The sequence below is a fragment of the Megalobrama amblycephala genome, linkage group LG8 (genome assembly GCF_018812025.1).
Source record: "Megalobrama amblycephala isolate DHTTF-2021 linkage group LG8, ASM1881202v1, whole genome shotgun sequence".
Lineage (NCBI taxonomy): Eukaryota > Metazoa > Chordata > Actinopteri > Cypriniformes > Xenocyprididae > Megalobrama > Megalobrama amblycephala.
This window is the reverse complement of record NC_063051.1, coordinates 18,592,246-18,605,054: the sequence shown is the minus strand read 5'-3', so window position 1 is coordinate 18,605,054 and position 12,809 is coordinate 18,592,246. Positions and strand designations below refer to the sequence as shown.

Below are 12,809 nucleotides of genomic sequence, written 5' to 3'. Positions count from 1 at the left end.
GCCGCTGGGGCCTGGGGATGGAGGGAGGGAAGACACGTGGGAACTGCTGCCTCCATTGGGCAGCTTTGTCTAGGGCCGATCACGGGCAGAGTCCCTCAGGCATTAGTGTAAGCATGCCTGACATTGCACTCATTCCACAGTCACAAGAGCCTCCCCACAGAAACTACGCTGGAGCAAGTGGACGAAGGAGAGCGAAGTCTTAGGGAGTCACCTTAGGAAACCATGTAGTGGACAGTCTTTACGGCAAACGGACGCAGGCGATATTCGCTGTTTACCCGACTATTGTCTTGCCGAGGTGAAGCGCCCTTCCTGACACAAAGCCCCTCTTGTAAACTAAAGCGCTGAAGACAATACTGAAAATATTGTATAAAAAGACCTCTTTATTGAGATCAAAGGTATTAAAGTTCTCACAAATGTCAAAGATGAATTCTAAAATGTAGACTTCTTTTTTGCACATTCAGCACTGTGAGGTTTGCTGCTCAAATTGCAGTCATATGACATTTTCAAGCCATGACAGAAAAGTAATACCACAGTATAATTTTTTACAATTTTTTTCGATGGAAGTCACACCCAGCTAAGAATGATAAAAAACTTTAAAGATACATCCAAAAAGATGGCTTACCAGCAAACACCACAACACAAAGAGGCAAAAAAAAGGTTTAGGTATTCAGCATACCATGCAGTTAGGGAGTGAGGGGCAGGTGCTGGAAGATGGCCCTGTTTCACAGAGGAGCTCCAGTGGTTTACCAGGTGACTGTGCAGTGAATTCACACACTGATTCCAATTTTCACTACAAGCTGTCACTGGGCCTGAAAACCCCAAAACTCATGTTCATTGGTGCACAGCTGATGCTCAAACAAGGCAGGGGTGTAAAACATCATGCGCAAGATCAACTTTGTTTCCTCTGAATACTTTTTTTTTTTTTGGAAGAATATAAATTTCATTAACAATTATCATGTGTGAACTCAATTATTATATTAATCTAATGGATTATTTTATTTTTGATGTAGGGTGCACCAGTTATTAGTGCTCTGAAGCAGTACCTCAGATAATAAATGCTGAGAAATGGTAAAGAACTACACTAAATGACCATAAACATAAGCACAAAGTAAAAAATAAGGACAATAAAGCTGGAACTTCAAAAATTATGGATGAGACTTTCAGTTTTCATAGTGAATTCTATTCTACTTCAATGCTCTATGGCCTTGTTTACCATTAAAAGTTGCAAGAAAGGACTGTACTTCATTAAGAGCCTGAGGAATAGACAACAATATCTGATAAGTACCAACTCTGTACTTACTCTGTCAGAATATTTTTTCTTTCTATACAAATTAGCCCAATATAATAAACAAGGTGTTAATTAACTTTCCATAAATCGTAATGTTTTTAACATCAGTAAATCAGAATTCGCATGTCAACTAGGGCTGCACGATATAACATTTTAGCATCAAAATCTCGATGTGCGCATCCCCGATAGTCACATCGCAGGATGTGTGATGTCAAGTATAGTGATCATCAATCTGTACAGGATCAGACATCACGAATCAAAACCATCATACAATGAAAGTTTATCATTTGAACGTGTTTTAGGTCCTGTCAGTTTAAACATTCAAGCAATTTTAAACCATTTGAGTGCACGAAGACACAAAAGAGAACTCGATTCTACACGTGCGGCTGTTTTCTGTGCATGCACACACACGCACAAAATTGAACACATACATACACACACACACACACACAAAATGCATAATGTCTTCAAAATTGACCCCCACACAAGACTAACCTGTTCTGAGAGAACAACAGTCAATCTTGACAGAGATGCATTCAATAAAGTCCACAATGGACAAGACAAGTAATCAGATTGTAATGTAATGTAAATTTAAATAAAATACAGTTGTAAACCTACAAATTTAGTTTAGGTACAGACAGGCCAAATAAAAGCAGAAATATGGCATTAAAGGCTATATAGTGCATTAGTAAATTTAATGCTTGATTCACAAGTTCCATTGTGGATGTTCTTGTATTATTTTCAGCTAATTTGCCATTTATACTGACTCAATGACAGAAAGCGCTGAGAAGAGAGAGGAAAAGATGTCATGAGACCAACTTTAACTCATGTGTTGTCCTCACATGTCCACCTCAACATCTTCTGGATAACTCCTTACCGCTCTCCTTACATGAAAATATGAGATTTCTCAGACTCTAATCAGCTTCACATTACAAAAGCATGTCACATGACTTTGTCGAGGGGAGCCTTCAAGCAGATCAGGTTTTTCTTATCTTGATTCATTTCAAGCTACTCCATTCCTTCTCTTGAAAAGGACAGGAAAAGTGGAAGGAGGACATTAAAGATGCTTTTGAATGAAAATGAAATATACACAACGTAACACAAGAGCAATGAATGCAAAAGTGAAAGACTTTCAATTTGTGTGGGATGTTGCAGTGTTCAGCATAGTGATGTTAATGACAATAACAAAAGTAGATTCACTCATTTTAGAGGCTAAAATCATGTTTGATTTTTTTAAATTTTTACTCAAAATATTGCAAAAAGTATATATTGTGTGTTATTATAAAATTACGTAAACATTAGTGGTGAAAATGTAATATGTAAATGTAAATGTAAATCTCAGCACAATGTCACTATCCAAAAAGAAGTCGTACAATGACAGAACTGCCTTTGAGGTGGTGATGTGTTTGCTCATTGTTTTGACATGAGTGACCCTACAAATTAAGATGAAACCATGTTAACTACCCTCAAGGCAGCAAATCCCCTCTATTTCATTTACACAAGGCTTCTAGTGAACTTGTGTTTAAATGAGTCAGACTGAAAGGCTGGTTTCTCCTCTGGTGAAAATACAGACCTCACAAAGCACATCCACACTGCTTTCCCAGCGGCCCAACTAGCATTCCATACATATTTGCACATGGAACTCTTGGAACTACAGTTCAATTCTCTCTTTCATTTGCACACAGTTTACATTATGTGACCACTTAAAAAATAAAGGGGAAAATATATGATTTTATTAACTAAAAAACAGTAATAAAATACAGTATGATTTGCATTTCTACTATTTCTTAAGAATAATGAATGGTGCAAACTGTTTTCTATTGATATTCTATATTTAGAAATGTTCAAACTTACTGCAAAGAGACCACCACACATTCTATAATGATTTTACAAAGATGAAAGTAAAAATTAAAAGAGAGAGAGAGAGAGAAAGAAAGAAAGAGAGCATTCTTTCATAGCCCTATAGATCCATGTTACATGCTATCTAGATTTAGCCAAGATGACTAATGAGGGAAATTATGTGGGTGACAAGCGGCAAATGCCGATGAGTATCTTTTATATTTGACTGACAATCAAGAATTGCTAAATTGTCGACAATGATAATGGGGATCCAAGTATAATCAAATCTATATCACACTTCAGGCAACTCAAGTTAATATCACGTAATTTGTGTCATTAACACTGATTAACTTCTATTCTGAATTAAATTTATTGTAAATATTTTTTAAATGGTATTCACTCACACCGATTATTTTGTGACAAGGGAAGATTTTAGGATGCTTATTAAAATGTCATCACTCAGCTGGTTATAATTAGTGTTCATTATTTTATAAACTCATATAAAGTTAATATACTATATGCTTTTCACATTGATATATATTTTAACAGCAAATAAATTATAATCACACTATACACACACACAATAGAAATACAATCATTTAAAGTTCTACACATATCTTCTTTAATCCTAATTTTGCAATAATTTTGGAGTTCTACTGTTAAAGCAACACATAACTGGCACGCACTGTAAAATATTACACTTGGGACTTGTTTAATACCATCAAATATTAAATGTAAAGACAACATCATCAACAAGGTCATCTTTCCCGATGCTGTTTCATACAAACCTAACCAAACAGTAATAGGACCCGGGAGTTCATACAGACATCACAATACAAGATTAAATAGCCATTTTTCTGGATTTTTTTTTTTTTTCCCCAGATGAATAGTCACTGATAGACAATCCAGAAACTTAACATATTATTTGCACACAACGTGACAGTAAATTGGCATGACAAGCACAAAGAAAGAATAAACAACCAGCCATGTTACAGTGTGTCAGCTCTGGACTGTGGAATGAAAACACTTCCATTCCTAACTGTGCAACTTCCCTCGCTTCTTAATCATCACTTCAATCTGAGCCCCCGCCCTCTACAACCAAACAATCATCAAACTTCAGCCAATAAAGCATGCAGCACCTCTCACGGTCACTTTTACCTGTCTCTGGGGTCGATCCATGAAGTTTGTCGAGTGTTGTGGTCAATGTAAAAGACTCTGCCATCAAAATCCCTGGCTTCCTCCCAGCCCGGGGGCAGCGGCAGCTCCGAGCTCTCTCTCCGCTTACAGCTGCTCACCCACGGCATAGCGCTGCTGGGACGGTAGGGGGGTCTGACCCCCTGCCTTTACTCCAACAACAAATATATCACAACTTTCTACTGCATTACAAATGTTTAACTCCCATCAACTCTCGGAAACAGAAAACTTCACGACGAAGAAACAACCGTGGGTCAAATCGACACAGGCAGTCCTGCATCCACCTTTTCCAAAAAGTTTTGCGGCGCTCTCATGACTCTGTGTGTCGGTCCTCCATGTTTGACTCTATCTACCATCTTTCATTCCACACTGTCCATATTCGGGCAGGCGTATTTGCATAAGCACTGCCTCCAAATGCATACGTATGTGAAAGTAAGCCAATAGTTGCGCTCGTATGATTTTGGGATTGTTGTTGATGGAAGTGGATGCAGTTTTTTTATACCGACCCATGTGATGGGTGTGATTTTTGTGATTTGCTTCTTTTTTTTTTAAGATTTATTAATAAATACACCTATAATTTATCAAAGCAATGTTTATCTCATTGGACCGATTTTAATTTTATTTTATTTAGTTAGAGTTAGAGCTTGTAATTTGACTACTATAAGGGTGTTCTTGGAGTAAATTAAGTTCAAAAAGCAGCCTATTCATAATTTCAAACGTATTTCCTTTCGTGATAGAGTGGTAAACTGTTGCAATCTATGTTTGAACATTTTCAAACATAATATCGTTTACGCCTTATCACAGAAACTCGAAGCGCCTATGAAACGCTTGAATTAGTTGGCATTTTTAGTATAAGAGCGCCATCTAGAGATGACAGCCAGTTTCTTTAGCTCTTGTACAGTTGTAGCTGTGTTGTAGCTTATATTTTACACCTTTTTTTTTACTCCAGGGAGTATCTATCTATAATAATGTATAATCAAAAGTATTTTATGTGTTCTGTTTTGTTGTTATTGTTTGTCGTATGAACAATCTTTCCCCATTTCATTTTTTTTTCTTTTTTTCCTACACTCTGAGGCCTGTATTCAATCACATGACATACTGTACTGGCTTACCTTATACACATTTGAAACCTCTGCATATTTTAAATATATATCAAAAAAATTGATTATTGTAGTCCCCAGTTTGTATCTTTTTAATCATCTAGCTTTCAATGCGGCATCATAGATCAAACCTTTGTGTATTTATTAGAAACGCCTTTCTCCCTCCTTATCACACTATTTCCTGTAGGATAAAATAAATCTAACTTTTGTTTTCGTACTCCTCCTCATGCGCTTCCATTTCTCATCACACTATTTCCATTTAAACACATTAAGCTACTCTACTTTAAAAAGGTAAGTAACTTGTATATTGTAATTTACTCAGCCTACACTTTGCAAACCAATTTAAATTGATCATTAAAAATATAAATACATATTTTGTGAAACAATATACAAAATATCAGGGAGAGAGAGAGAGAGAGAGAGAGAGAAAAAAAAAAATAGCCTACATTTATTACCAGTAAGTACCACTAAGTAGCTTTAGAGCTCCATTTCTCTATTATAATAATTATAATAACCTCAACATCCCTTATCAACTTCTGCAGACATTTAAAGGAATAGTTCACATACAAAACAGCAATTATGTCATAATTAATGCACCCTCATATCATTCCAAACCTGTATGACACAAAGGAGAAGTTTCATGAGTGAATTGTGACCACAGATTGTCATGGTCAATCCTAGAGAAAAATCATATGGTTTTGGAATGACGTGAATGTGAGTAAATGATGTAAGAATTTCCATTTTTCATTCTTAACAGTGAAAGTATTTATTTGCTTAACTAACTGTAATCAAAATCATTTTCAGACAAAGTCTGAAATGTGTGTGTAATTATGTGTTTGTTGAGAGCCAATTATGTGTATGTGGAGAGCCACTGTGTCGCGTCACAGATTTGTCCTTCAGCCTCCCACTGCCATACGTGGCATTCTGTAAGTGCACTGGACACTTCTATTTCAACACAATTCCACATGCTGCAGAAGACAGATCAAATGAGACAGTTTCTCACTTCAGGTAACATTCTCATTTCCTTGAATACTTTTTATGCACAATAAGAAAGTAGTTTGATGTACATGAATATCAATGACAACACTTTATTGCACAAAACTTAACTGCAACTAAGAAAATTGTATTTTTGTTAGTAACCACAGATGAAGATGATAATTTTTATCAAAACAGTCCCTATCCCTACTGGGATAGTTCATAGTTTTAACTATGGAAGTCAATGGCTACCATCTACTGTTTGATTATCAACATTCTTTAAAATCTCTTCTTTGTGTTCAGCAGAAGAAAGGAGGTTTGGAACAACTTGAGGGTGAGTAAATGATGAAAAACTTCATTTTGTGATGAACTATCCCTTTAATAGCTTAATATTTAACACAAACAGATGTGATATTGGAAGGGCTTTTGAACTCAAAACGATGTTTTCTTGCTTCACTTTGCACTTTGAACTGTTTTAAAGGCACACAAAAAGCTATACTGAAAATCTAATGTAAACATCAAAATTAAAATGTTTAATATTTCTGTAGCTCAGCTGGTTAAGCGTAATACTAACAAGATAGTGGGTTCGATTCATAGGGAAAACACATACTCAAACATTTAGATTGAATGCAATGAAAGCTGATTTGCATAAAAGAGCCTGCCAAATGCATAAATGTAAATGAATTACTTAAAAGGAAAGATTCTGTACTATTTCTAGGACATCAAATAGGTCAATTTGTGATACTGATCTGTACAAATGGTCAGACGGAATCAGAATGCTGTCATTCTCCAATCATGGATAAATGAAATGAATCATCAGGATTTGTACAAACTTATGGAACATATCAGTTTGAGTCTTGAGTTCTGCTCATTAATGCAAAAAGGGGGACAATTCACATTCATAAATTCTGAAATTCATGTTTTTTTCAACTTCTCACTCCAGTTGTTCTGCATAGAATATAATTTGTAATGAAAAAAATATTTAAATCTTTCAGACCCCATTGTATAAATCCAAAATTTTTATTTTTCCAATTTAAAAAAACAACAACAACAACACACACACAGGAATTATAGTCGGCAGGCATCAAAGATCCTTGTTAGGTACACATTGCATATTTGCTGTGCAATTACTGTGCGTCAAAGAATGGACTGCCAGGCACTTAGCGGAGCTTATCTCTCACCCATTCATTCCTTAAAAAACCCCTCCATAAACAGTGAAAACTTTCCTCCCTTTATAAACCTTTCTTTTCCCCCATGGCAACCCCTACGGCAAGTGCTGCTGCCGATAGCAGGGAAATCAAATGAAAAGAGACAAACAAAAACTAATGAGGTAGTAAAATCAAAACAGTTTGTCCCTTGAAAATGACAACAATCAGGATTTTAATGGCATCCTGTCTACAGTTTAATGGCATCCCGTGTGGCCTTTGGTCTCCTGCTGCCAGACTGGGGTCTGAATAAAAATCTCTCTCTCTCTCCCTCTCTCTCTCTCTAAAAAGGATCCTAGAGGGCAGGGCCTAAAGTTTGAGTGCCCTCTCTCCCCATGTGTACACCTCCTCTACCTCCTGTGCTCAGATGATGAGTGCCTCTTACTGAAGACTGACGGACTGTGAAGAACTTGCCAGCAGAACTGTAGAGTATCAGGATCCAAGGTGCTACTTTTGTTCTTCTCATACTCTCCATTCCTCTCTCATTTCTCTCATCGAGAGGAGGTTCTTGAGGTTCCAGCCAAAACCGAAGGCCGTCGGACCCCGTGAGGGACACGGTAGTCAGAGGTAACCATGACAAACCCTTGCAATGTCGTTCTGGAAATTCTGGGGATGCTGATTGGGATGGGGGGCTGGTTTTGTTCCCTGGCGGCCACCGTCATGCCTCAGTGGCTGTCACTTTCTACTGAACTAATGGCCTTGGAGAGCTTCGAACAAGGGCTTTGGGAGTCCTGCGTGTTTCATGAGGTAGTTGGCACGGAATGCCGCCCTTATGACACTATCCTAGGCCTCGAACCCACTTGGATGTTGGCCCGTATTCTGATGTGCCTGTCGGATGCCACGTGTCTTCTCGGACTGCTCCTCGCAATCCCTGCCATGAGTCAGATCAATTGCTGTAAGAGTGAGGAAGGGCGACGGACCAAGCGAGGTTTGAAGATCACGGCGGCTGTGTTTTTATGCATGGCTGGATTGTTGGTGCTCGCTCCCGTTTCCTACATCGCTCATGATGCTGTCGTGAAGTACTTCGATGAGACCACACCTCACGTGGTGTCACGTTCAGAGTTTGGGGACGCGCTGTTCATCGGCTGGGCTGCAGGACTTCTTGACATTGTGGCAGGCGTCCTGTTTTTCACCTCTTGTACTGACTCAAGATACAGTGAACCACATCTGGTGTATCACCATCAAAGGCCGGACATCAGAACTGTTGATGGTTCGAGAAAACGCACTGAGTATGTTTGAGATGATCCTCACTGTCCTGAAATGACTGTTAATGTTGATGGGGCAGGACAAAAAACTTTTTGACTTGATCTTTTAATCATTTTTTTCCCTCTGGAAAATGTTTATACTTACGTTCAATGCATACATCAATCAAACCCATGAAACAGGTAAAGCAATATTATGATGCATTTATCCTTCAGTATCTGAGTATACTGTTTAATTACGTCTTATCATCAGTAAAGTCTTAATATTAAAAGGTTGCCGATATGTTTTCAGTTCATTTAATAGAGATAGTGATTGAAACAAGTGGCAATAATAACATTTTTCTTCCCATTTTGTGGAAATGTATTCACAAATATTGTCTTAGATGATTTTGAAAGTATGTCCTCAACCTATTTGTTTTGTTACAATATTATACATCTAGTACAGAAAAGCATAACAATAACACTTTGGACTTCTTATTTCTGCATGCATTTGTACACTGTACATGTAGTACTCAATGTCACTTGCAAAAGTAACTCATTGTTTGGAGATCAAGTAAATAGCACCTGGAAACCAGCTGGTGCTAATCCAGAATACTGTCCACTTTAGTAAGAAATACATAAGATGCTGACTGAATGCCCTATATGGGGCAATTGTAACGTTTTCATAAAGTGAAATCTATTCAGTAATGTAGTAATGAAGTTTATTAATATAATTTTGTTTTTATTAATGTACTAGTGTTAGGTATTAATGTACTAGTGTTAGGTTAGGTAGTGTAACGGTTCAAATTACTCACGGTTTTAGGGTCACGGTTTCGGTACGGTTTGGTATGTGCTATGTTCAGGGAAAAAAGGACTACTGTCAAATAAAAATATGGAAAATAAGAACAAATAATCAAACTTCAAGCAACAGCACAAATAAATATAACAGAGCAAAGATACAAATAAAATAAGCAGTGTTTTTCAGGCTATTTAGGTATCTAACAGTTATCAGGTTCAGAAATTGTAATCAAGTGTAAAATAACATTGAATATAACCTTCACTTTGTAAAATAAAAAAGAATGAATCATTATTAAAGTTACAAATGCTATTTAGTCAAGAAAAGTGAGTGATTTCCTTGTCTTTTGTTGTTTGATTAACATTAAAAACACAGACAGCAGGAATATTAGGCTGCTGTCACTTTAAGACATAATCATTACGTTGTAGGACCTCCCCGTTTACACTAGTGCATTTTCATTTTAAAACGCATAACTGTTTCTACGGTTACGCCTGTCATTTACACTACTCCAGCTTTTTCGACCCTCAAAGACTTTCGAAAACTCTACACAACCCGTTTAGTTTGAAAACGCAGGGGTTGTGTTTCAGTGTAAACAGTCAAAAACGGAGACTTTTGATAACAATGGCGTGGCTGCCCACGTTCGCTCTGCGTATCCTTGACGACCGTGTAAACAATAACATGGAGACTGAACTGCAATCTTTGCTGGCTTTGTTGTAATTTTTAGCAGCCATTGTGCAGTTAAGCTCTGCATTTTTTTTTAATACTGTAGCTGCCTACATGTGCAAGAGGCAACTGTTTACACTTGTATGTGCATGTCCAGTGTGCATGAACGGTCATGTGACATGCGCTTTCGGTCGTGTAGTGTAGACGGAGATCGTTTCTGAAACGCTGTGGAAATGCCAGTGTAGACGAGGATCGTTTTCATTTTAAAACGCTGTTTTAGGTTCCGTTTACACTAGTGCGTTTTCGTTTTACATATAGGTTTTGCTACGGTTACGCCTATCGTTTACATTACGCCGGCGTTTTCAAACCTCGAAAACGGAGACTTTCGGAAACGCTGCAGACCTCGTTTTAGTTTGAAAACGTTGGGGTTGCATTTCAGTATAAATGGACCAAAACGGAGACTTTTGAAAACGATGGCGTGAATGTCCACGTTCGCAGTGCAGAAGAGGGTCTTTTTTTTTTTTTTTTTTTTTTTTTTTTAAAAACGCTGTTTTAAATCGAAAACGCATTGTAAATGGGGCCTTTGTAAACTTTGTTCAATACGACTGCAGTATGCGCTAAGGCCGCGTAACTCTAGTGCGTTTTCATTTAAAACAACATTTTAAAATGAAAACGATCCTCGTCTACACTGGCGTTTCCACAGCGTTTCAGAAACAATCTCCGTCTACACTACGCGACCGAAAGCGCATGTCACATGACCGTTCATGCACACTGGACATGCGCATACAAGTGTAAACAGTTGCCTCTTGCGCATGTAGGCAGCTGCAGTATTAAAAAAAAATGCAGAGTTTAACTGCACAATGGCTGCTAAAAATTACAACAAAGCCAGCAAACATTGCAGTTCAGTCTCCATTGTTTACACAGTCATCAAGGATACGCAGAGCGAATGTGGGCAGCCACGGCATCGTTTTTAGAAGTCTCCATTTTGAAGGTTCGAAAACACTGTAACTGTAGCAAAACGTATGCGTTTTAAAACAAAAACGCACTAGTGTAAACGGGGCCAAAGAGTGACTGTTTTGTCCAGTTTTTTTTTTTTTTTTTTAATTTATGATCACTGTTGTAATGTATTGGAAAGCCAGAATGCGTAGGCTATCCATCGACAGAAACACACATTAGCCGAACTATATCTGTCTGTTTTATTCATTGTTATTTTCAACAAACCATAGGCCTATTATAGATTCACGTCAGAATTGTGTCGTCAGAAAAGTACACTTTTGTACAAGAGTGCATATTAGTACCTCAAATGTACATATTGGTACCAAAAGTGTACATATTAGTACCTAAATGGTACATATTAGAAACTTTTGAAAGGGTTCGGCCCCAGTGACAGGTTTTGTACCTTTTTTCTGAGTATTTATATGTAGGCCTATATATATATATATATACAGAAAAATTTAGCTAGTTTAGCATAATCTTTGAGTTAAGAATGAAAAAAAAAAAAAAAACTGTTACAATTGCCCCTTGTCACATTTAGATCACACTTACAGTAATTTTATTGGTCTTGACCATTAAACAGTTTCTGAGCGTAGAAAAAGGATATGGAACAAAATAAGATTTGGTGTTCTAGTGTGTTCAGTCGGGTGAGCTAATGGCAGTAAATGCCTGCTTGACTTTAATTGTCTCTGATGGTCTCTCTATCATAATGGAGACTAAGCTGTGTTTAATGAAGGCTCTAACAAGCAGCATGTCCTCTGAGGAATGCCAAACAGTGCCACCTCCTCCTCTCCATCATTACTCTGATTTGACCAGGTTAGGAGGAGACCAGGAGCTCCTTTCCACTGGAATACTGCAAAAGGTACAGCTCCACCCCGGAGAGTGCTTCAACCAAATAATCCCATCTTTAAAAGGAAATGTCCCTGTCTAATGATGCTTTACACTTCATACTACAAAGTGTCAGTGATTTGAGAAAACATTCATTAAGATGTGAAACGGTAAATAAATCCAAGCACATACAGGAAAAATGTTTGGTTAAATATGTGACTTACATTGCTTTAGACGTAATAGAATTATGGTATACAGACGAAAAGTTCTCAGACTTGAAGGCGCCATGTAGATTGTGCCCTCGACTTCCTGCGATGATATTGATAATGGAAATGAAAATAAGCGGTATGTTTACACTTAGATGTTTAGCTATTAACGCTCATTTCCAGCTTCTAGTTGGGAGGGGACCTACTCTGGGCTCTCAGAAAGGGGAAATGGTGCGTCTTCGACTCATTAGGAACAATGTCCTAATGTAGCTCACTGCAAACAATCAGGAGTGAAAGAAGCTGATAAACGAACAGATTAAACGAAACTCTAAACATTTAATACGGTGGGATAAACACCATTCACAAACATAGTATTTGTTTATATATTTGTATATTATGTGATTTCATAATTTTCCTTTTAATATTATTTTCTTTAGAGAACAATAAGCAAAACAAAAACAAATGTGCTTGCTGGAAATGCCATCCAGATGTCCGATTCTTTTAGTGAAAAGTAACAACATCACTCATTAAATAAATAAAT

General features: G+C 37.4%; 2 protein-coding genes across 8 annotated transcripts in view; one reads left to right on the top strand and one right to left on the bottom strand.

Moving 5' to 3' along the window:
* The window catches only part of wwc3 (WWC family member 3), a 60,270-nt gene extending 55,561 nt beyond the window's left edge, over window positions 1-4,709 (bottom strand). For 3 of the 6 annotated variants that reach the window (XM_048199836.1, XM_048199839.1, XM_048199838.1), the window contains exon 1: window positions 4,286-4,708. In XM_048199836.1, coding sequence (XP_048055793.1) covers window positions 4,286-4,431 — 146 coding nt within the window. In that variant the 5' untranslated portion in view covers window positions 4,432-4,708. Of the gene's footprint in view, window positions 1-4,285 lie in introns of all 6 variants that reach the window. The other 3 variants (XM_048199833.1, XM_048199832.1, XM_048199837.1) reach the window with 3 other exon arrangements.
* Window positions 4,710-6,300: 1,591 nt separating this feature from the next.
* Window positions 6,301-10,520, top strand: cldn33b (claudin 33b). 2 transcript variants are annotated; one of them, XM_048199841.1, is made up of 3 exons: window positions 6,301-6,429; window positions 6,703-6,730; window positions 7,893-10,520. In XM_048199841.1, exon 3 carries the CDS (start codon window positions 8,175-8,177, stop codon window positions 8,838-8,840), a length of 666 nt encoding a protein of 221 aa, XP_048055798.1. In that variant the 5' UTR covers window positions 6,301-6,429; window positions 6,703-6,730; window positions 7,893-8,174; the 3' UTR covers window positions 8,841-10,520. The 2 variants fall into 2 exon arrangements, with proteins under 2 accessions (XP_048055798.1, XP_048055797.1); XM_048199840.1 differs by having other exon boundaries at window positions 6,307-6,429; window positions 6,700-6,730.
* The last annotated feature ends 2,289 nt before the right edge of the window (window positions 10,521-12,809 follow it).

Bases quoted from the DNA above. Each gene is read 5' to 3' on its own strand.
- cldn33b (XM_048199841.1), top strand. From the start codon at position 8,175: ATGACAAACCCTTGCAATGTCGTTCTGGAAATTCTGGGGATGCTGATT.